This window comes from Zonotrichia albicollis, chromosome 1, assembly GCF_047830755.1.
Source record: "Zonotrichia albicollis isolate bZonAlb1 chromosome 1, bZonAlb1.hap1, whole genome shotgun sequence".
NCBI classification, from domain to species: Eukaryota; Metazoa; Chordata; class Aves; order Passeriformes; family Passerellidae; genus Zonotrichia; species Zonotrichia albicollis.
Window position 1 is genome coordinate 39,949,338 of NC_133819.1, and position 21,707 is coordinate 39,971,044.

Genomic DNA, 21,707 nt, shown 5'->3' on the forward strand with positions numbered 1-21,707 from the left:
GTTAGCACAAGACAGAAAACAGTAACAGAATGAAGGGGACAGATCAAGAGTATGCTGCAGCAGCAAACGACTTCAATCACTTTTAACTGTCTCCTCTTATACCACAGTGTGAGAAAAATGTCACAGCAACCTAAAATCAACCTTTCTTAGCCAGAAACTGCTGCCATTATGGTTTTCCAGTGTGCTGAAACAGTGTAAGAGTCAGTACAACTCAGTGAATCTACTTCCTTCTAGCATTCTGCAAATGTTAATTAAGCTTCAGAGTATTCCATGTGAAAGGCTGAAGACTTTAACACTGGATCTCCCTAGTCTTTTCCTTGTTCATTAAGAACCATCCATCATCCCAAACTAATTTGTTTTCAAGTAAGAAGAAAAGTCATGTCTTAGATGAAATACCTAATTTTACATTCTGCTACATGAAACTAAATCATTGCTATTTTATTGCTAAATGTGGTATCCCGAGTCAAATAATGACGACTACCATAATGCTTTACTGAGAGCAGACTGTGGAATATACAGTTTACTATGGAACCAGAAGGACAGTTACATGTCTGCTGAGACTCTCAGTATTTGAAGTGCATGACCACAATCACAAGGACACTTAACTTTCAGAAAAGAAAACAAACATCTCCCTCATGACCCCTGTTTCCTGACTTTTAATTCTGAAGAACGTGACATCATTCATGCTGGAAAATTACTTACCAACAGGAATTATTTTTTCAAACCTAAGTCTAAGAAGCAAGTTTTACCCCAGAATTTCATGACAGCCATAAAATTTTGATTCCTTTTAGCAAGGAAAATTAATCTTTTATCCCTAGGCAAAAAATACATTTTAATCAAACACAAAACCACCACAAACTTACTCTCTAGTTCTTCCTTCTCAAAATTTGTATTGATAGTAGAGCTGATTTTGCCCATATCCACAACAGCTTCTTCATCGTGACCCTGAAGAAACAAGACACAAGTTTAAGTTACAATTAAATAGAACTACTTTTTTCCTAAATTCCTAAATATGTTCTGAGACAGCATGTCATCACTGAAAATCTATCTATCCAATTTTTCAAGAAAACATTACACTGCATTGAAGGAAAACACAGTAAATCAACAGACATGCTAAATACCATAAAATTTCTTTCTGCAATGCTCTGGGATTTCATTACAATCAGGACACATGTTTCAAAAGTGCAGTATTCTTTTAGCTTTTTATTCAACAGCAATCAATCTACTTCCATGAAATAACTGATAAATTTATAAAAAGATACAGAAGTAAATACTGAGAGACCTCAAGCTCTTCTCTTTAGGGGGCAATTCCTGTGTGAGATTTTCCAGCACAAATAAGAAGCTTTTTTGAACAAAGGGGTAGCAAAAAAACCTAAGGTGTTTCCTAGACCCACAGCTCTGGAAATATCAAAATAACTGCTTCATTCAGGTTTCAACAGCCAGCTTGTTAACCTATCACCTTTTTTTTTAACACACGAAGTTAAAAAGCAGCAGTTTCCAGCAGACCTTTTGGGGTTCTATTACTACTGAAACCACACCACTCGTAACATGAAATATTTGAAATAGATATAGGCTTATCTCTGAACACATCCTCTAATCACAGTTAGCACATCACTAAAGCAGACCTTAAAACTGCCTTTTGCTCAGTCTTGACAAAAATAAAGAAACTGAATAGTAGAAATCTCAAGTCCATCTCAGACTTGTCATAAAACAACATTAGAGTTGCCTTTCTCCACGTGTTTGCATTCCTTAGAATAAAGTCCACTTTTCACAGCTCACACATTACAGCCTCCTGACAGAGCTGGTTCTCCAAAAGAACAACTGCCTAAGGGCAGTTTTACATCCAAATATAAGAGCAAGGCTAGTTGCTAAAGATTACTGTGTCCCTGATCTTTCTGCTCCCTTGGGCACACACTTCTTCCTTAAGTCAGACCTAACCATCATGAAATCAGATTGAAAGCGCTTAAGAAACAGTGTGGTTTCTTTGGGGTTTTTTTTTCAGCATTTTTATAATAACTTGATTAGTTTTCCATTGGATCAGCTCACCAAAGTGACCTCTCTTGTGGCCATATGACAGCCAGATCCACCACAAGTTTATCTGTTTGATCACTGCTTCTAGCAGCAGCTACACTGATCTGATGCTTTACATTTCAGTCCACGGATGATCTGTGATAATGGGTTCATGAGGGAAAAACAGAAGCCTAAACCAGGAGTCCAACAGGAACCGGGAACCCTAACAGTGCTGACATTCAACTAAACTTTGGTCTTAGAATTATGCAATTACTTCATATATAGAACAAGTTTGTCACCTCACAGGAAAAGTGGCAAGGATGAAAAACAACATACCTGTGTGTAACAGGTACAAGCTAATAAACACTGTATCAACTCCCACTCACAAAAAAAAAATTTTTTGAACACAGAACTCCTTGATCTTAACAAAAAATATATTTATTATAACATATTGTGTGCATATACACAAAACAAATTTAAGTAGTTAACTATCAAGGGAAGAAGATGAAACAATATGAAGAGGACAAGCACCACATGCTGGGAAAAAAATTCTGATGAAGTTCAAAAAAAGGTTAGATGCAGCTAGACTACAAAAAACTAAAAGCAGCTGGCACTATGTAAATAAGTAAAAACATAAGAGGAAAGAGTAGCACATGGCAGAATAAACCTCTGAAAACTAAATACAAGTCAATTCTGAGCCATGTCCCTGAAAATAGGGTTTTGAAGAAAGGCATTACACAGTAGCCTAACTTTGTCACTACTGCTGCATTGTAGTGACAGTAGAGTTTTGCAAGCAGGGTAGAAAAAACCTTGTACACTCCACAGAGCTACAAATTAAAAAGAATTGAGGCAATGTCTGTTGGAGAAAGACCATGAAAATGTTCCAGGGACCTGTTAATAAAAAAGTCGTAGAAATTTTTCAAGTGTCATGGTAATAAGGTGGGAGGGGAGTATGGGGGGAAATAGTATATTCCTGTCTCCTACACACCAAAATCCAGCGTACTGTAGTACACTCCTGTTCACAGAAACAGATACACGCAGTATACACATTACCACAAAACTCCAAGTAGAGATGGAAGCAGATGGAAGAATTACAAATTCTCTGAAGTATCTTAGGTGGTTTTTTATATCTGAGTAGAAAAAAAACCCCTAGCAATAGGAAATCTGCTACCAAATCTGTTCCACAATTAGCTTCATGGTTACAGCCACAGACTCCTGAAAAATCCTGTACCTAAACACACCCATCCCCAGCAGCCCTTTTAGGACACTTGAAATCTTGCCAAACACACAGTTTTTTAAGCAACAAAGGAAGAAAGAGCTTTTCTCCAGATGATACAAACAACTGCATACCAGTAGAAAACTGTATACACACTGTGAAAAATATACACTTAAGAAGAAATTTTCATCTCCCAATAACATTTTGAAAGGGGATTTGCTGTGTCCTATCTCACATTATTAATTTTTATCACCCTTTCCTTCAGTAGAAAAGATTCTCTGCCAAACTCATACGTACAGAAGCAGTCTTCAAAAACCACATCACGTGAAAGTAACATGTCTTTTGAGATTAGATTACAGGAAGGCATGTGTGCCCTTGCAAACCGTTCTATCGCTATCTCAAAGTACTCAACATATGCAAAGACTCTTCCAAGAATAAACCATTAACAACCACAAATATCATACGTGGAGGAAGCATATCATTTACAGCCTTTGTTCAGAAAAACACAAAGCATCATTTTAACATATCTGTTTTGTGATGCCAAGAGCAAATCCCAGTATGAGATATTTTTGCCTTAGGTCAGGTAAAAAATCAAAAATATTCAAATACATTATAGAGTAATTCCAAACTACAACCTTTTCCTGGTTAAAAATAAAGTCTGTAGGGCATAGCTTTCCAGTAATTATAGATGATCTATCATGTCAGTTAAAGGCACTGAAGGGAGGGAAAATTTTACAGCTGCCGTTTCAGTTCTCTTGTCTACTTTCTGAACTTTTTACATAAACAAAGAACAGCAGGATTGTGGAAAATTTGTCAGCTTCCCTGTTTTAGGCAGAGAATGACTTAGAGCTTAAAGCAAATATTCCTGAGCAGTTTACCATTCACTGCATATGAAACTTTACATTGACAATCCCACAGATGCCCAAATACAGCTGATGTAGACAAGCCAAAGTAAAATTCAAGGCTAATTTAGAATGTATGTAACTTTCATTTTCAGTCAAAAGACAGAACAATTGAGAAGGGGGGAAAAAACCAACATAAGCAGCAACCAAGGTGCCCTAGGGAGAGATTAAGCTTTCACCTTTGGTTTGCACTTTTTTTTTTTTTTTAAAGGAGAAGGTAATTATAAAAACAGAATAAATCCTGAGTACTTCAAGGAAAAAAAAAATAAAAAGTCTAGCACATTGTATTAAGATACACTGCACTGTATTATGATGTACTAAGTGTACTTTTTCTTAACAGATTTCTGGATACTCATAAACATACTGCAGAAACAACCTCCAGTAACACCTTCATATTCAGCTAGAGGTGCCTGCCTACATTAGAATCTGTCTTCTCAGCCTTCTAACTCTCCTCAGCATGAAAATGAAATCCCTTTTCAACTGCTATAGATCAGACAAGACTTTCAAATACTCAGTGCTCCAGCAGACTCCCAGTAGGATTCCTCTTGCCACCTCTGGTTTTCAAATGTCTTTTCTCAGTCTGTGAGAAAAGAATAATTCCCCCTTGCAGAAAACCAAGCACTAGAAATTGTTAACACCACTAATTTACCTTCTCAAACATTTATTGTCATTTACTACAGTACACTTTTGGTATCTAGCATATTAACGCCACATGTTTTTAAAACTAGTACTGAAAAAAGAGTCAATCCTGAATTGCATGAATTTTTATGGAAAGCCCCGAGTTGGAAAGAGCTGACAACCTCCAGCAGTATGTGGCAGCCACAGTCGCAAGGACTAGCACGAATATGACGCAGGGAGTATTAAATCCAAAGGCAAGTTTCCACTGTCATCTCTGCAAGCACTTCTCACCATGCAACTCACTTAACCTTGTGCAGTCACACACACGACAGATTTCAGACCGGCATGCTGCCAAAGTGCATTACTGAATAACCACTTCCAAGACAGACAACTTGCTAGAAGCACATTTTTAAGGTACTTGAAATACAGTCTAATCAAATCATTCTGGTGATAGACAGTGATCATAAATAGCTGATACAGCTAACTGTAAACCTTTAAAATCTATGAGCAATACAGTAACCATGTTAAGAATAATTTGAGATCAACATTTAAGACCATTACTTAGCTAAGTCAATGTTTATGTGCTCCATTTACATTTCCTCAGACCAAAGTTCTTTCCCAGAAGAGTCAGAGAGTGACTTGCAGCACCAGAAGGGACTGTATTAGTGCTCATGCAAGTAAGTAAGCAGGGCTTAAGAGAGGGCATAAGCAAACAAAAAAACCTCCACAAACACCATCATCCTTTCCCCCCCCCCCAAAAGAAATTACATTACAACTTTCAAGCTACAAAGAAGCTTCACTGCAGCATTTATTGAAGTAGATGCAAATAAAAAAAGAAAAAACAAAACCAAAAACACAATACAAAATGCAACCAACAAAAACTAACCCCAACTCATGATGGGGAGGAAGGAGCAAACTCATATCAACATTTTTCCTTTATATATCTGTCCCTGGCCAACAGTTTAACACTTCTTATTTTAACAGTATTCTAATATAACTGTCTATACCATCCCAGTGCTCCTACATAGTGTTTTGTGACTGTAACTGTATCCCAATCTCTCTGGCTTGAAGATAAAGCAGTTTCCTCCTCCTTCCCACAAGAACTCATGGATACATCTCTACTTCTGTAAGCACAAGAGATCTGGCAGACAGGATTTTCCTCTTAGGCTGGAATGTGACACCAACAAATCATTCCTCTCAACACAGGAGCAAACCCTGCTTACAGATCCCACTGGCAAACCTTTGTAGCACACTGCTGTAGATTTACCAAGATCAGCAGCATATGAGCAATTGAGCACAGTGCATTTTGCCTGTCAGGCTCAGCTCTTCCTCCTTTCACCACCAGCAAGCAGAGAGGAGCAGTTCAGCTGGACCAAACCATCCATCAATGGGCTGTCTGCAAGAGGACACAACAGGAGAGGCCCTGTGCAAACTGAATCAGAGTCAACAGTGGCTTGGCCTTAGGAAGCATAGCCAAAGCCAGACTCTTGTTCTATTATCAGCCCTCCTTTGTGGGATCTGCACTCAGGAGATGGATATGACAGCCATCAAAAAAAGCTCCAATGACAAAAATAAATAAAAAATTAATTAAGATTGTTGATATTGCCCTGCTTCAAAAATTAAGGTTTGGCTATGAAAAGGAATTAAAACCTTCATTTTGACCATATATCTCAAAGACAACCAAAGAGGAACTACAAAACCTCACTTTGCAAATGTATCCAGGTATGTGTGTGTACATCTATAAAATATTTTAAAACTGATCTTTATAAAAAATAGATAAACAAACTCAGTTGTTCTGTTACATAGGTACTGAAATATATTGTTCAGGGAAATTTAGAACCCACAGGGTAATTCATCATTGTCACAGCCACATTTTCCAAGTGGTCTGCTTCAGAAGTCTGCATTTCTACTCTAGGCACATATAATACTCCATGTAGTCAGGAAATAAAATACATCTCCAATTTACAGAATGCATGTACAACCTCCTCTCTATCCATTCAACCTCCCACAGCTGCACGTTAATAAGAACTAATACTTCAGGGAGTAAAAAACAGACAAGACCAGTGTTGTAGACCCACAAAATTAGGAGATGAAGTCTACCAGGGACAGCAGCTCTGGAAAGGAAAAGAAAAGAAACCAGAAAAACAGTGTATTTGTTACTGTCATCTCTGGATGCTGTATGCAGAGCTGAAAGCCAATCACTCTGCTTCAGGCAAGCATCAGGTCTATCCCATAGGTCTCCTGCCACTGCTACCCACACACAGCACCAAGCAGCCTTAGTTAAAAGTGAGTAAATAGGAAGGGCTTGTAGACTTGGTTTACCTGCAGAATCAACTAACAGCAGCACTTACTGTTAGCCCTAAATATATTGTTTTACTTCTCTTCCAGACTGATTCTGCTTTTAAACCAGAGGTAAGATGAGCCCACAGTAGGCAGGAGGGCAGGCATCTGTAGTTGCTGCCTCCTTGAAGGACAAGCGGAATACAAAAAAAATTAAAGTTCTTTCTAAATAATAGTAAGTGAAGGTATTAGGCAGTCTATCAAACTGTTCAACTTCAGTTGAACTGCACAAATGATCCTATAGATGCATTTGAAGTAAGTTCTTTGGGCACAATCTCCACACAGCAATACTGTATCATCAGAAGTTGCCAGAGTGATGAAACACTACCAGTTCTAAATCAAGCACATCAACCTAACAGCCAAGGAAAAACACATCACATATAAATGAGCCCTGTCTCATTTTGTCATCGTACAATTTTTAGCTGGCCTTCCCCTCTAAATATATAGAGATGAGAGCACAATTAATAATAATTCACAAACAGAACACTTGCCAGGTTTAAAATAGGAAGCAGACTGTTGATGGGTTCCCCCTTAGTTGTAATTTCTATGGTCTCCAACAGCTGCTTTCCAGAGATTTTTTTCCCCTACTATGTTAGCAGAGGGTATTGCTCAAGCACTACAGGAATGACTCTAATTCAGCTCAATGGCTTTGGTGTCACCACACATCCCCTCTTTTCCTGTGAATTTTACCTGTGCATGTACAACTCCTATTTTACTCAACAATCCTCACATGTAAATGACAGCCCCTCCCCATCAAAGCTACACTCAGAGCCTTGCAGGGAGGTGTGACACTTAGATTTATTTCAGTAAGACCATAACCATCACGGAAGAGGTTAGGGATACTTAGACATTTTTTTAGCCTACTAATCCTCTAATTAACTGTTCAGCTTACCTTACTAAATACATCTGACCAATCTGCTTCTAGAAGACTTACAATAAACACAGCAGCTCTACAAACCTTGTTTGGACAAGTATGTCCAAAAGATATCAACAGACTTCAGTAGGACTCCCCGGAAGTTTCACTGTACTTTGAATTTTCTGAAACTGTATGTGGAGGGCACTAAAGATGTGCATGTGTGCTACTTAAACACCACAAAACCCAATCGCTTTCAGGAAAAAAGCCGTTCTAAACACACTAATGTTTTGCTTCTATTGAAATCTAATGTTTATAAGTAGTTTTATCTCAGTTCTAGCAGGTCTTAATCCAGCCAGGGTCACACTGAGCAACACAATGTCCAAGAGAAGCCATGTCCCATTCCAGAAAAACTAAACATGTCTTTGGACAATAAACCGAGTTTGCATTAATCACAAGAGAAAATTAAATTGAAGAGAAAAAGTCAAAAAGAAAAGGAAACATAATACCAACAAGAAAGAGACTGGTCACGACTGTGAATGGCTTTCAACCATGGCACACCACAGCAGTTCATAAAAAAAACTGAATTAGAACAAGCACAAGAAAAAGAGATGGCTTGATTCCTAGCAAGGTGCAAGTGAATATTTGATTTACAAGTCTATTTGAATTCAGCCTGAGTATTCTGCAAGCCAGATAATTCACCACCATGTATAAACTTAGCAAATACTGTCAGCAATCCAACACAAGATATCAAATTGCATATCTAATATTATAGTAGCTATTTCACGAAGTTGCATTTAATCACTGCCTCACAGTACTAAATTTCATTCAAAAAAACCCAACATATCTCCATTCACCTAAATGTAATTAAGTGAATTCCTGAAATTACAGGTAAAAAAAAGAAGTACTATAATGTTTACAACTAGTGACCTCAAATCTGTGCCTAGTCTTCTATGCATGCTTGATACAGTTCTGTGCCCAGAGCTGAAAGTAGCACCACAATGAAAACAAAAAATTGAGCACTGCACTACAGAGACCTTGACAAACAAAGGCCACCACAATCTGATGCACTCTAATATATCTAAATCAAATTCTTTCTTATGCTCACACAATGGAATAGAAAATTCAGCTGTTATACATAAAATAATTCAAGGATCTTCAGAGTTTTACACCTTAGAAAAATTCCATCCCATAGATTTTCATTTCCAGGAAACTTTTAAATTAGTAATCCCTGTTACACACTGCATTGCAGTTACATGGCAATGGTAATGACAAGTCATACAATGGCTAAGAAATAGCTTGTAAAACTAATATTAGAATTCACTGTATAAATCCCCACAAATGGAGTCTTTTGTCTGTGCCACTGAGGTCTGAAGAAAATGTTATCTCTGCAAACACTTCACCTCAGTTACACAGCTCATTAAGTTCACTTGCCTTTTTTTTTGTCAAAAAGGAAGAGTTAGCCTGCTATTTTAAGACTCTCTACCAGAAACATCCTGGCTATACTTGCACAGAATCAAGCAAAGTCACAGTCGATAACCTTCAAATTAAGAAAGGCTACTCAAAATAGTGCAAAAGAAAAAATAACCCAATCCAAAACACTCAACCAATCTCAAAGTCTGACAGTATACTGGCACAACTATAAGAGCACATTTTCTTTCTGAATTAAGCTGGTTACTATGATTAAGCAATTCTAACAACACAGCAAATATCTTCCCTAATACAGAAATCTCCATGCAAACTACTACTTCTATCACCAGATCTTTCAAAAATTTCTTCCACAACTACTGAGTCTAAGGTAGCACACAATTCTGAGCCACAGCTGCTAATTATCACTTGCATCAAATCCCATTCAAGCCATTATTACGTTACACAGCTGCTATTTACATACAGGTTGCATTTTCTTCCCTTGACGAGCTTCCTCCATGCTGATGTGCAGAAGCAGAGAATGCCCTTGTAGGAGACCCTGTAATGAACCTCCCCAGAGATCAGAGCCTGCGCATACATGACTGCTTTAGCTGCCTGTGCCTGACACAGACGTACTCCGGGAAATTGCTCCCCAGCCAATCGCTCCCGCTCCGCGCGCTCATCTCCCAGGCCACTGATTGCGGCTACCGCAGGGTCACACAGCAGCAGAATGGGCAAGACGGCATGCCTTCAATTCCAGCCCAGGGAATACCAAAAAAGGAGCTGAAACTGAGTTCCACACTTCACATTTTCTGCATCAACAGCTGCTGAGAACAGCTCCAAAGTAATATTTTTGCTCTGATCCAAGACTTCATTAGCACTACAAAACGCATTTGTACCATGAGTCCCAGAACAGAACAACCCAGAAGTTAAACATCTGCTAAGTGTGTTTATAGCTGTATTCTCAACCTTTCACTGAATACTCATTCCAATGCAGGTGTTGGGTTGTTTTTTGTTTTTTGTTTTTTTTTTTTTAACATAAGCTATATATTCTTGTTCTGCAAAATAAACCAAAGCTTCCTAAAAAGATTTTTTTTCCCTCTCCTGTTGAAAAGGTAAAAAAACACTGATGTTAGCTGCAATTAATCTCATGTGTCCTCCCAGAGTAAACTGTCTCTGTTTCAGGTAATACTGGTGAGTATTACTATTCAGGTGAGTATCTGTATTTTTTCCTTCTGAAAGTCACCCTTTGAAACATGCAACCTCTGCTTGAGCAGATCAAATTCAGTGCTTCATCTTACTCTTTCCCTCTTCATCACTAACATACCCTAATCTCCTTGCCCCATTACCAAATGCATGGGTAAACTGGCTCTTTAAGGAGTTATCTATAACTTAACCTTTAAGACATGCCACTGCCTTGTTTGTTCCTTTTTCTTCTTTTACTCCCACGTCTTGTTTGATGAGAACTCTAGCAGTGAAGCTGGACTGATGCCACCCCAACCAACAAACAAGAACAAGTAACATACTGTCCATGAACTTGGTGCAAATACATTGTGTAACTATGAAGATGGTATTTATCACCTAGCTGTAGAGAAATCAGAAGGCCACATTCAGTTCCTCTTGCTGCCTCAGTCCAGAAAATTCTCTAACCATGGGCTAATGAAAGTATTCTCAGACAGTGCTGACAAGAGAGTTTAAAAGTAGTTTGTTTCCACTCTGTAAATAGAAGTTCACTCTAAGACATGCATGCATCTTTTAACTTCCAAGCTATTGAAGGCCTCTCTGCTGCCATGTGTAAATGGTTATAAACTAAATGATTCATAATGGAAGCACAGAGTTAAACATAAATATCAGATACCCTAGTTCTTCGTGATCTCCTCTAAACTGGGCATCCTAAATCACACCTATTCTTTCCCTAAAACAGAGCACAGATTCACACAGCTCTTCAGCTGCTCAGGTGAATACTGAAACAGATATGCTGAACTGATGAACTGTTCCTTAGCATAAATCCATACTAGAAGCAATTCAATTGCTACAAGTAAAAAATATGTTTGTTTAGATTGGGAGTGGGTGTGTGAAGGGAAAAGAGGCTGTCTGTTCCTTAGGGATAGAATAAGAGGGGTGGGAATCACCTTTTTTTTTTTTTTTAATAAGTTTGGGGAAAAGTACTTGCTTGGTTTGAATACTTAAAGAAAAAAAACCCTTATGAAGCAGCTTATTGAAATTTCTTTATAGTCTGTAGTCAGCCAATTCCTTGTTAACAGTCACTCAGTCTTGGAACAAAACAAACAAAAAAAACCCACTAAGAAGCAAGAGAAGCACGGTTGGTTTTTTTCAAACAGATGGAAGTTTTTGTCTTTCAAGTCCCATACCAAAACACTTTGTGGATAAACGTCTGCTCTTCCCTTAGAGTAAATACCAGGAAAAAGCTTCCTATCAAATGGAGAACAGCAGATCAACTTCAAACTGCAATTGTCTCAACATGTTTTACTACAGAAGTATTCTAAAACAAACTGTAGGCAAATATATTCAAAATTATCACATCCTTGAACATGTTCAGTGACAACATTGTGAGAACTCAGAGCAGAACTATGTGTGCTGGAGCGATATTTTAACCATATGTTTGATGCTGCAAAAATATCTCTATGAAGTGTATGAGGACATTTATTTTAATAAAAGAAACATAAGTACCTACCATGAAACATACACTTTTTCCTTCAATCTTTCCTTCTTCATTTTCACTTTTACACCCCTTCAAATTCCACTTATTTGACCTTATCTCAGTCTGTAAAAACACATTTTTGAAAGACGGGTCCAAAACAGTACGCACCACTTATCTAGATTAAAAAAAAATTAATCTGAGCTCTTACTTCTTTAAAAAACTTTTCACTTTTTCCCAAGTGACACACAATTCTGATCGCAGTCCATTACAAAGTGGCAGTGAACTGCCTTACTGCAGGGTCTGCAGAGTGTCTAGCAGGCAGAGCTGTGCTTAATCTGCCATTCTGAAATGGCAGGACATTTAAAGTAGCTGCAGTAAGCAGGACTGAGCTCTCAGCAGGATTTACCACACGAGCTCCAGCCCAGCTGCTATCTGACACAGTCAGATATGGGCACAAGAAAACTGAGTGCTTGCTTGCAGAGCAAGCAAACTGACCCACCCACACATGCAGCCCTGAAACTCTGTACCTACTGATACTTTAAAATCCTGGTTTGGGGGGGGTAGGGAGGAGGGGTGCTTAGAGTTGCATCCACAGTCCAAAATCAACCCTTCCTTTTATGAGCAAATTAAATCAGGGAGTTGGAGTTGATAATCCCTATGTTTCCATTCCAACTCAAATCAGTCTATGATACTATGACTAACTTGTCTAACACTGTAGCCCCAAAAAACCAACCCAGTGCCACCCTTCTTCATGCAGCTGAAAGGACAGCATCTACTGAGCTCAAAGTGTCTCTCTTTAGGAAATAAAAAAAAGGCAAGAAATAATTATGAGACAGCATGAAAATACTTCTAAATGAGGCTTTATTTTGGAGAGGGTGAGGGTGGCCCAGGCCATGGGGGGGGATTCAGGAGAGGCAAGGTGCTAGGGGATTAAGATGATGAAGGGGGCAAGTCGTACAACACAGTCTAAAGTTCATATGTCAAACACCTCTACAGATGGTTTTGTTCAGCTTCTTATCAAAGGGGAACCTACTAAATGATATTTTAAAAACTTCATAGGAGTTTCTTTTTACAAAGAAATTAAATATAGGGTATTCCTCCAAAGAAACATTACTGCCTTAGCACGGGAACACAGAAACCTTTGCCAGCAGTAGCTCATCATTTAATTAATTAAAACTAACCATGAAATCCCAAAGACTTACTGCCTACAAGTATTTTTCAGAATACAATTTCTATGTAACACCTAGTTCCCAAGATGTACATCTGCACATCACGCTTCAGCTTGCATCGGCACATACACATGGAACTGAGTTTTTCCAAAAAAAGAAAGGAAGAAAAAAGATAGATGTATTCTGTACAGATATTCTCTGGTATATTGCCCCAGTAGTGGAGTCTCGGGTATCTCAGCACATTGCAGGACAGCTGTCAGAAGCCACAAGGATGCAGAGAGCAAACATGAGGCAGATCAGTAGTTTAAGCCCTCCTGACATTACACAACTGCACATCATTTGGACAGCTGAATACTTAGTCTCTAGAGATCCCACTGAAATTTATAACCTGAACCCTCATTAACAGCAAGATTACTATGTTCTCTAGTGTACTATGTACTACTTGATTAATCACACCACATTCTGATCTAAATACACTGATGATGTAGAAAAACAAAAGATGTGTGTAAAGTTTTCCAGGACATGTTCCAGGACTCAAAACTGTCCCTCAGTATAGATGGATGAAATTCAGCATGTTCCAACAGAACCCCACCAAGATCTTAGAGCAGCATGTATGAGCATGTGGTCAGCGTGCAAATGTCACTGAGCTAGGCTAGGGAGGGTTGGGTGATTTGATTTGTTGGGGTTTTCAGGAGGTTGGGTTTTTAAACTCTGGGGATGTTTTTGGTCTTCGGTTGTTTTGTTTGTTTTTTTTCCTGGGGGGAGGGGAAGAAAGGATGGTAGAGAGACACAGAGGAATTCAAAGTTGCTTACTTCACAACTGTAACATACTGCCTTTAGCTAAATTCATCTCCAGGCATTTTGGCAGCATTTTTGAGAGATATTCTAGTTTTTCTTTATCTCAAAATAGTCTTCGATTGCTGTGGCAGTTCACAAGAACTATAAACCAGGGCTGTTTCAACAGAATTAAGGCTGCCTAAGCAAAGCCATATGTTTAATTGTTCTACAACCATTCATACAAGTATTCTAAATTATGGAGTGGTTTGGGCTGCCACTTGGAGGATCCTGAAGATCATCAAGTTCCAACCTCCCTGCCATGGGCAGGAACACCCTCCTCAGAGTTCCTACCTGGCCTTGAACACTTCCAGGAATGGTCCATCCACAACTTCTCTGTTGCAGTGCCTCAGCACTCTCAGAGTAAACAGTTCTCTCTCACACCTAATTTAAACCTACTACTCTCTTTCCATTTGATCCTATTCCTCCTTGCCCTGTCACTACATCCTCTCCTAAATAGTCTTGTCCCGTCTTTCCTGTAAGCTCCTTTCCACAGTTAGATTAGTCCAAAGCCTTCCTTTTTCCAGGCTGAACAATCCAAAGTCTCTCAGCCTTTCCTCATACATGTGCTCCATCCCTCTGATCAACTTGGTGGCCCTCCTCTGGGTTCACTCCAACAGGTCAATGTCCAAATATTAAACACTTATCCTCTAGATTAATTCCCTAGAATAGATGGCATCATTGTGAACAGCTGATGAGCCCAGATATGAAGCAGCATAGTAAGAGACAGATAAAATTATCTTGTTTTTATTGACATTATTTAAAGTGCTTGCACAAGATGATCTGCTTTCCCTGACAGCAGATCTTCAAAAGGTAAACAGCAAAAGAAAAAGTAAAAAATAAATTTTAAAAGAGTCACCCCATCCAATTACTGAGTTAAGACAAATTGCTCAAATACAACCTAACCAAATTACACCCAAACAGAATATCTCCTTGAAAAGACCATCAATCACCAGCAGCTAATAAATAAAAGATGTCTTTCCATGATGATGTCATTTTTGAATGATTATTCACTTATATAGTCATTCCACAAAAAAGCAAAAGACTGAATCTCACCAATTCACATGAATTCAAGGCTTAATTCTTCACCTTCAGCTTTCCCAGTGTCTCAAATTCTCTATTTATGTAACTGCAACTGCATCCCACTCAAATCAAGTGTCTGTATAATAACTAACAAACAACACGTGTTTACTTTTACAGAGAACAAAAATTACTACCTACAAATCAAAACTCATTAAGTTATAGTGGGAGGGTAATGCAATGTTTCCAATATCCACAGGCAACTAATACAGGAGAAGGAACCAGCACTCTGCTGGCCCACAACATTTCTTTTTAATAAGAAGGCAGGTAGGATGGAAATACAGTCTGCTCATGCAATCTGAACTACAGCAGCATTTCATCATAAATTTTTAGCTAAGTGCTGTAACATACAGGATTCAGGTGCTGTCATGTGCAGATTATTTTAATTAAATTTTAATTTTTAAAAACCAAATGAAAACCACCAAAATCCCCAAACATAAAACAAAAACCAACAAAATAAAAAGTCCACAAGTCACATCTCCAAAGTTATGCTGAGGAACTTTAAGGTATTTGAAATCCTTGTAGCATGAATGCCAGTCAGATTATTACCACTGTTACACATGCTGAATATCAACCAGCCACTAGTGTACTAGCAAGCCTCTACCCCAACAAATTCACAGCTACCAAAAAAACAAGTTTTAGCAATCCCCACATATTTTATTAGTAAGGCGGACATTACCAGAATGCTGCAATTCCTGTTTTGTGCTAGTGCTGGCCATAATGAGAACCTGCCACATACCAGATCAGGGAACTGAGCCAGCAGTAAAGTTGCACTGACGGTATTTTGCCATTTCAATTTGGATGTCACTCAGTAGCAGTAAGGTGCAGAGGGGGCATTGCTGAGCCCAAGGGAGGTAGAGCAGGACCATGTTCCAGCAGAGTCTGACTCAACCTGTAATGGAGCCACACACTTCCACTGCTGTAGTTTCACATCTCAGCTTGGAGAAATGGCAAGGCAGCAGTCACATCATCTTCCACTCTTCTCACAATATTCTGACAATGCAACATCTTTGCCTTACATTGGATCTGATGCTTTCCCACTTCTGCCCCCTTTGCCCTTCCTCACTCTCACAGGCACCAAGCTCTCTCCCTGCCCTTGCACACACTGACAAGATGCCTTCCAGACTAAGGGACACCCTGAAGCTGAGAGGGCACATCAGCCACAGCCACGTGCACACACAGGAAACATCCCAGAGGACATGGTAATGCTAGTGGTACTCAACATCAGGATGAACTTTGGCAAGCATCACCCTGGTTACTTCAGAAAAGTAGGCATGACACACTGTCATTTCACAAGAAACCAAATATTCTGTGCTACTGTCAACTTGGAAACTGCAAACACCTGTAAGTGAATAGAAAATGTTCAATTACATGAAAAATGAGGCCAGACTGGCTGCAGTCACTGATATTATGCACTCAGGCTACTACAAAGTGCTGGGCAAGGGGAAGCTGCACAAGCAACTCCCAATTGCAAAAGCAAATTTTTCAGAGGAAGTGTAGAGGGGAAAAATCAAAGAAGTTGGTGGCCCCTGTGTGTCTGTGGAATAGAAGTTTTTATTTATTTTTTTTTTTAATAAAGACAATGTGTAAAATGAGTCAGGGAAAAAAAAATAATCACCAGCATTGGTGGTTCAGTGGTAGAATTCTTGCCTGCCACACAGGAGGCCAGGGTTCGATTCCCGACCAAAGCAGCCGGTACTTTTAGGGAGGTGATTCCATGAGTCCACTCCACAGAGAACCCACCTCCTTCCCAGCACAGGAAGGACATGCACTTGCTGGACAGAGTCCAGAGGAGACCTACCAAGATAATTAGAAGGATGGAGTACTTTTCCCTGGAGGAAAGGCTGAGAGAAAGTCAGAAGTCTCTTGCACTTCAAATAGGAAGAGTAGACTCACATTAGATATCAGGAAGAAATTCTTCCTGTCAGGCAGTGAGGCACTGGAGCAAGTTGCCCAGAGAAGTTGTGGCTGCCCACCCCAGGAAGTGTTTAAGGCCAGGTGGGATGGAGCCCTGAGAACATGATCTAGTTGAAGGTGTGTCTTTCCACACTAGGGATGCTGAAACTAGAAGACTGTGCCTTCCAACCCAGACCATTTTTTGATTCAGTGATTCTGATTACAGAACGAACATATAACTCATTTAACATTCACCTCAGGAAACTAACACTGACAAGTCTTTTTTGAACTTGTAGAATGGTTTATAAGGTTTTGTTTGAGTTTTTCAATGGCTTCAGAAGTTGAATCAGCTTATGGGAAAGGAGAAAGGATGTAGTGGAAATGACATTTTTCCCTTTCAGAAATCAGGAACTAGTTAGTTCCAGCTCACCCTTACCATGAAGCTGTATTTTAATACATATACTTTCTTGCCAAAATTTCTTCCATTTTCCTCTTGCATTTCTAAAGCACAACAATCTTAAAAGTCTGAAAAGCCTGAAAAAAAGAAATAATAAAGCCTGAGATAAAAACTCTCAGAACTTGAAATTTCTAGGAGTCAGTCCAAGGTCCTTCAGAAGGGCCACTGACAGGACATTTGAAAGGAGATCCACTTCTGTTTCTTATTTGTCTTGCCTAATATCTTGTAAAATTATACAAACAAGCTCTTTCTGTTTCAAAAAAGCAAGCAGTTGATTTTCTGATGTATTAAGGGTAATGCTTTCACTATATTCTACTAGCAGGTTTTGTGAGAAGTCAGTTTAAAAGTAAGGTGTTGATTCTGGCACAACTGACTCATACATGCCACTGTACATGGTGCTTTTTTTACAGGAAAGTTCGGCTGACAAAATGCAAAGGGAAACTGAGCTAGAGATCTAAACTAAGTCAAAAAAAAAAAAAACCAAAAAAAAAACAAGCCTACCTCTTTTGTAGCCATTTCATTTATTGTCTCAAGAACTACAACTACTGACACAGGTTTTATTATTTTATTAGTTTTTGTTTTGTGAATAAACATGTAAAAGACAACACAGTACTTTTAAGAAAGACACACAATTCTCTTGCAAAGAGAAAAAAAAATGCTGTCAGACTCCTACTGTAAATTTATGACTTGAGGGGCTACTTAGTAAGAAAAGTTGACAGCATCCAACACCTGGCAGGCAGATCAGATGCTCTTCATCTGCTTAGCACTTAGAATTCTCTACTTCAGAGCACATTACCATGGTTGCATGGGAGGTCTAACCAGCCAAGAACTATTAAAAAGGGTGCTCTCTGAAAAGGCATTTTTCATTATTTTAAAAAGAACAACAGAAGTTATCCATCTTTCTAATAAAGCTATAGACCACACTTACATGCACCTTAATCTGTACACTACCATCCAGTAGCACAAACACATGTTCAAGGAAAGACAATTTATTTGAGACAATTTTAAGCAAAATTGGAGCACGTACAACAAAGAACTTAGGCTTTTGGCTTTCACTGACTTCTGGAAGACAGGCAATTATCTAGCCTTACATAAAGTGTACCCATAAAAATTCTGCTGCCATGATTTTATTGTAAGGCAAATTTGAACATGCAGAGTAAACCTACACCAGCCATGCTTCCTGTGATGCAACCACAGCAGTTCTGACCAGCCCTAGAACTCTAAAGCTGGCATCAATAAATCAAAGTCATTGCCCTAGACACAAAGTCTCCTCCTGAACTCTCTGCCTGAACTTGAAACAGCTTTAAGATGTCCTTACAAACATAATTGATACCATTAACAGATAAAAATAAAATGTCAAGCCAAATGCACAGTGAACCGAACACTAAGACAAATACATAAAAATATCATCCAGACTGGTGATCTAAGCAAAAGACTTTCCAGCAATATGAATCAAATATGCTACACCCAGTGGCTATAAGAACTTTATCTTAACATTTTTAATTCAGGATTTCACAGCTAGCAGGGAATTTTTAAATGCTGAAAAGAATGCAAGAGTTATTCTAGTCAATGGCAAGTGTATCTGGCAACCAAATTAATTTTCTACACATATGAGATAAGGAGAAAAAAGAGGAAGTAAAGAAAATTGCATTATGTTTCTCATTATTTAGAAACCAAGCCTCCAGAACAAGTATTTCTTTCCAATACTATCAAATTTGTAGAGAAACCACCTACACAGAATCCAATACTTCCTTTTACTGCAGCATATAAAATATGAACAACACAGCTACCGGCCCTGGGGATGTGTTATGATATCAAATAAATTTCTGTGATCAGATACCTTAATTATATATGCATTTATACAACTTTAAATGTTCAGCTGGGTTTTTCCTGGGAAGGAAGAACATCTTTACATGGTGGCTTTTGGCAATCAAACAGCTTTCATCCAAACACAGCTTTCATCATTCCATAATTCCAAAGGACTGTTCCACCTCAAACTGATAAAGAGACTTTTTAAAAATAAATATGAGATACAAGAGAAACAAGAGCAGCTTTATTAGAATTATCTCACCTACTCCCAAATGCAACATGTAAAGAAATAATGAAATAGGAAAAATTTGAACATACGTGTCCTCTAGGAACTGCCCATGTTTCCAATTATAAAGTTCCTTTTTCTAGTGTTACTTTACTTAAGTCTGGGCACACACAAAGAAATCAACCTATCCACCAAATTATTTGTATTTATTCTCACATTTTTTCACAGAACTGACTCTACAGAAGAAAATCAACTGCCTTTAAACCAGGTTGGAAAAGTATCATCAACAGCAAGTTGTAAAAATTTTCCCTGTAGAAAACAAAGAGAATCAAACTGGCTTCTACTGCACTTTAACCTTAATCAAATGAGATTGTATCTGAATGACAATAAGACATCCAACTTTGGCAGAAAATGGTACCTCTTAATTGACATTTGAATACACTTTGATATTTGGGGCAGCACAACACCATAGCTTTTGGTTATCTTAACATCAATTTCAGAGCTTTTGTCTGAGATGTAATTTATTTCAATAGAAGTAATAATTTCATATCTGATTTAAGCAACATTATACACACTTAAAAACTGAGGTTTCCAAAAGGTCGTGACTCTTCAATTTGCAACACTTTGATCATTGGTTATCAAAATCAACACTATAGCAGAAGCATTGTTTTGTGGAGTTTGGTGGGTTTTTAAGGCATATAAAGCAGAATTATTCAAGCACAATGAGACAAAAAAATGCTATTTTAAAATACTTATAGTCAGGCCAACTGCCCATTAAAGGCTTTTTACGCTGTCTGAGGGCCCTGTGCATTGACAGGAACTCAAAGAAAGCATAAGATGCCCTTTTCTCACAGGAACAGAACAACTGTGCCAAGAGGAAGCTCTTCCACTAAAGAAAAACGGAATTGCAGTTCACTTCAGAATTACAACATCCATACCAGGACACTAGGGGGAACCTGAAAGCAGTCCGCTTCAAAAATCTGCACACTCTGATCCTGCCATTGACTCCAAATTTTCATCCATGAACAAGTGATTTAGATATACAAGGGAAGAGAAGCTTCTGCAGACAACTGAGGTCATAATGCTTAAACATTTGAAATGTAGTCATACATTGGGAAAAAAACATGGCATTCTGACAGCCTCAGACAGGAAGCTATTGTACAGTAGTACAGAGACCATCCTTCATTCTCTCCATTCCTGCAGTTCTTCCAGTCTTTTTTACTGAAGAAAATTGTGAAGCTGCATACTCAAATACCAAGAAAATTATGTTAAACAAAAGGCAGTTGAAAAGGCTGCAATGCTTCTTTACCCTTACTGTTTAGGAAGTGAAACAAAAGTAGCCTGAAGAAAAGTTTGCTCTACATATCTGAAGCTCGTTTCTACTTTTGACTCATTCCGTAATGGATGCAACTTTTGGATTTTCAGTAACACATGATAAAATGTTATTAGCAACTTACATTCACAAACATGCCTGCTCTCCTAAACAGAAGCACCCTGGGCACATTGCACAGCAGGGAACTACACCACAATTCAGACTTTTGGAAGCACTGTGTCAGCAGGTTTCACTTCTGCTCTGGGCGTTAAATTGAATATGCAAGATAACCCCACATTTCTACAAATCCTTTTGGAAGCACTAGGAGACAAAGACAGGCATGCAGTTTTGAGAGATGTCATTAGCCACATTCACAGGCTAACACTTCATAAGAAAGATGGAGGAAGAGGGTGATAGAAGAGCGTTCACTAAGGATTTCCTAAAATTATCCATTTTTTTTTTTTTTTAAATTTTTTTTTTACCTCTATGTACTTATTGATACTTTAAAGCAATATTACATTCCATCACTAAGGTTTTCCAAAAACCCCCATATTTTTTCAGTTAACCATTCATGTATTTTCTAGGTCTTACAAACATTTTCTACTAATGTTACCAATAGAACTGGAAACATAATGCATATTAATAAGGCACAAACATTTACAGTTGCACTCAAATACCTTAAAGGTCTTTTCCAACCTAAATGAGTCTACAATTTCTATTATTCCAAAGGAGAGAGATCAGTGCTTACACTACTGAAGTGGAACGTCCTGAATATTTTGTATTAATTCTGAAGTATCAACTGAAACACAGTCTTTCTAACACTAACATCTTCAACAAGATTTATGAACAAACAACAATAAAGTCACAACACAAAAAATCCTCTGCTTAAGCTGCTTCTACAGGAAATTTATGACAC

General features: G+C 38.3%; 1 protein-coding gene across 18 annotated transcripts in view; it reads right to left on the reverse strand.

Moving 5' to 3' along the window:
- Positions 1-21,707, reverse strand: part of SLC4A7 (solute carrier family 4 member 7) — a 93,437-nt gene that overhangs the window by 56,706 nt on the left and 15,024 nt on the right. For 15 of the 18 annotated variants that reach the window (XR_012579910.1, XM_074538848.1, XM_074538833.1 and 12 more), the window contains exon 2: positions 864-945. Coding sequence is in view for 17 of the 18 variants with exons in the window: in XM_074538848.1 (XP_074394949.1) it covers positions 864-945 (82 nt within the window). In the remaining variant the exon portion in view is untranslated. Of the gene's footprint in view, positions 1-863; positions 946-9,830; positions 10,007-21,707 lie in introns of those variants that run through there. The other 3 variants (XM_026799373.2, XM_026799378.2, XM_074538769.1) reach the window with 1 other exon arrangement.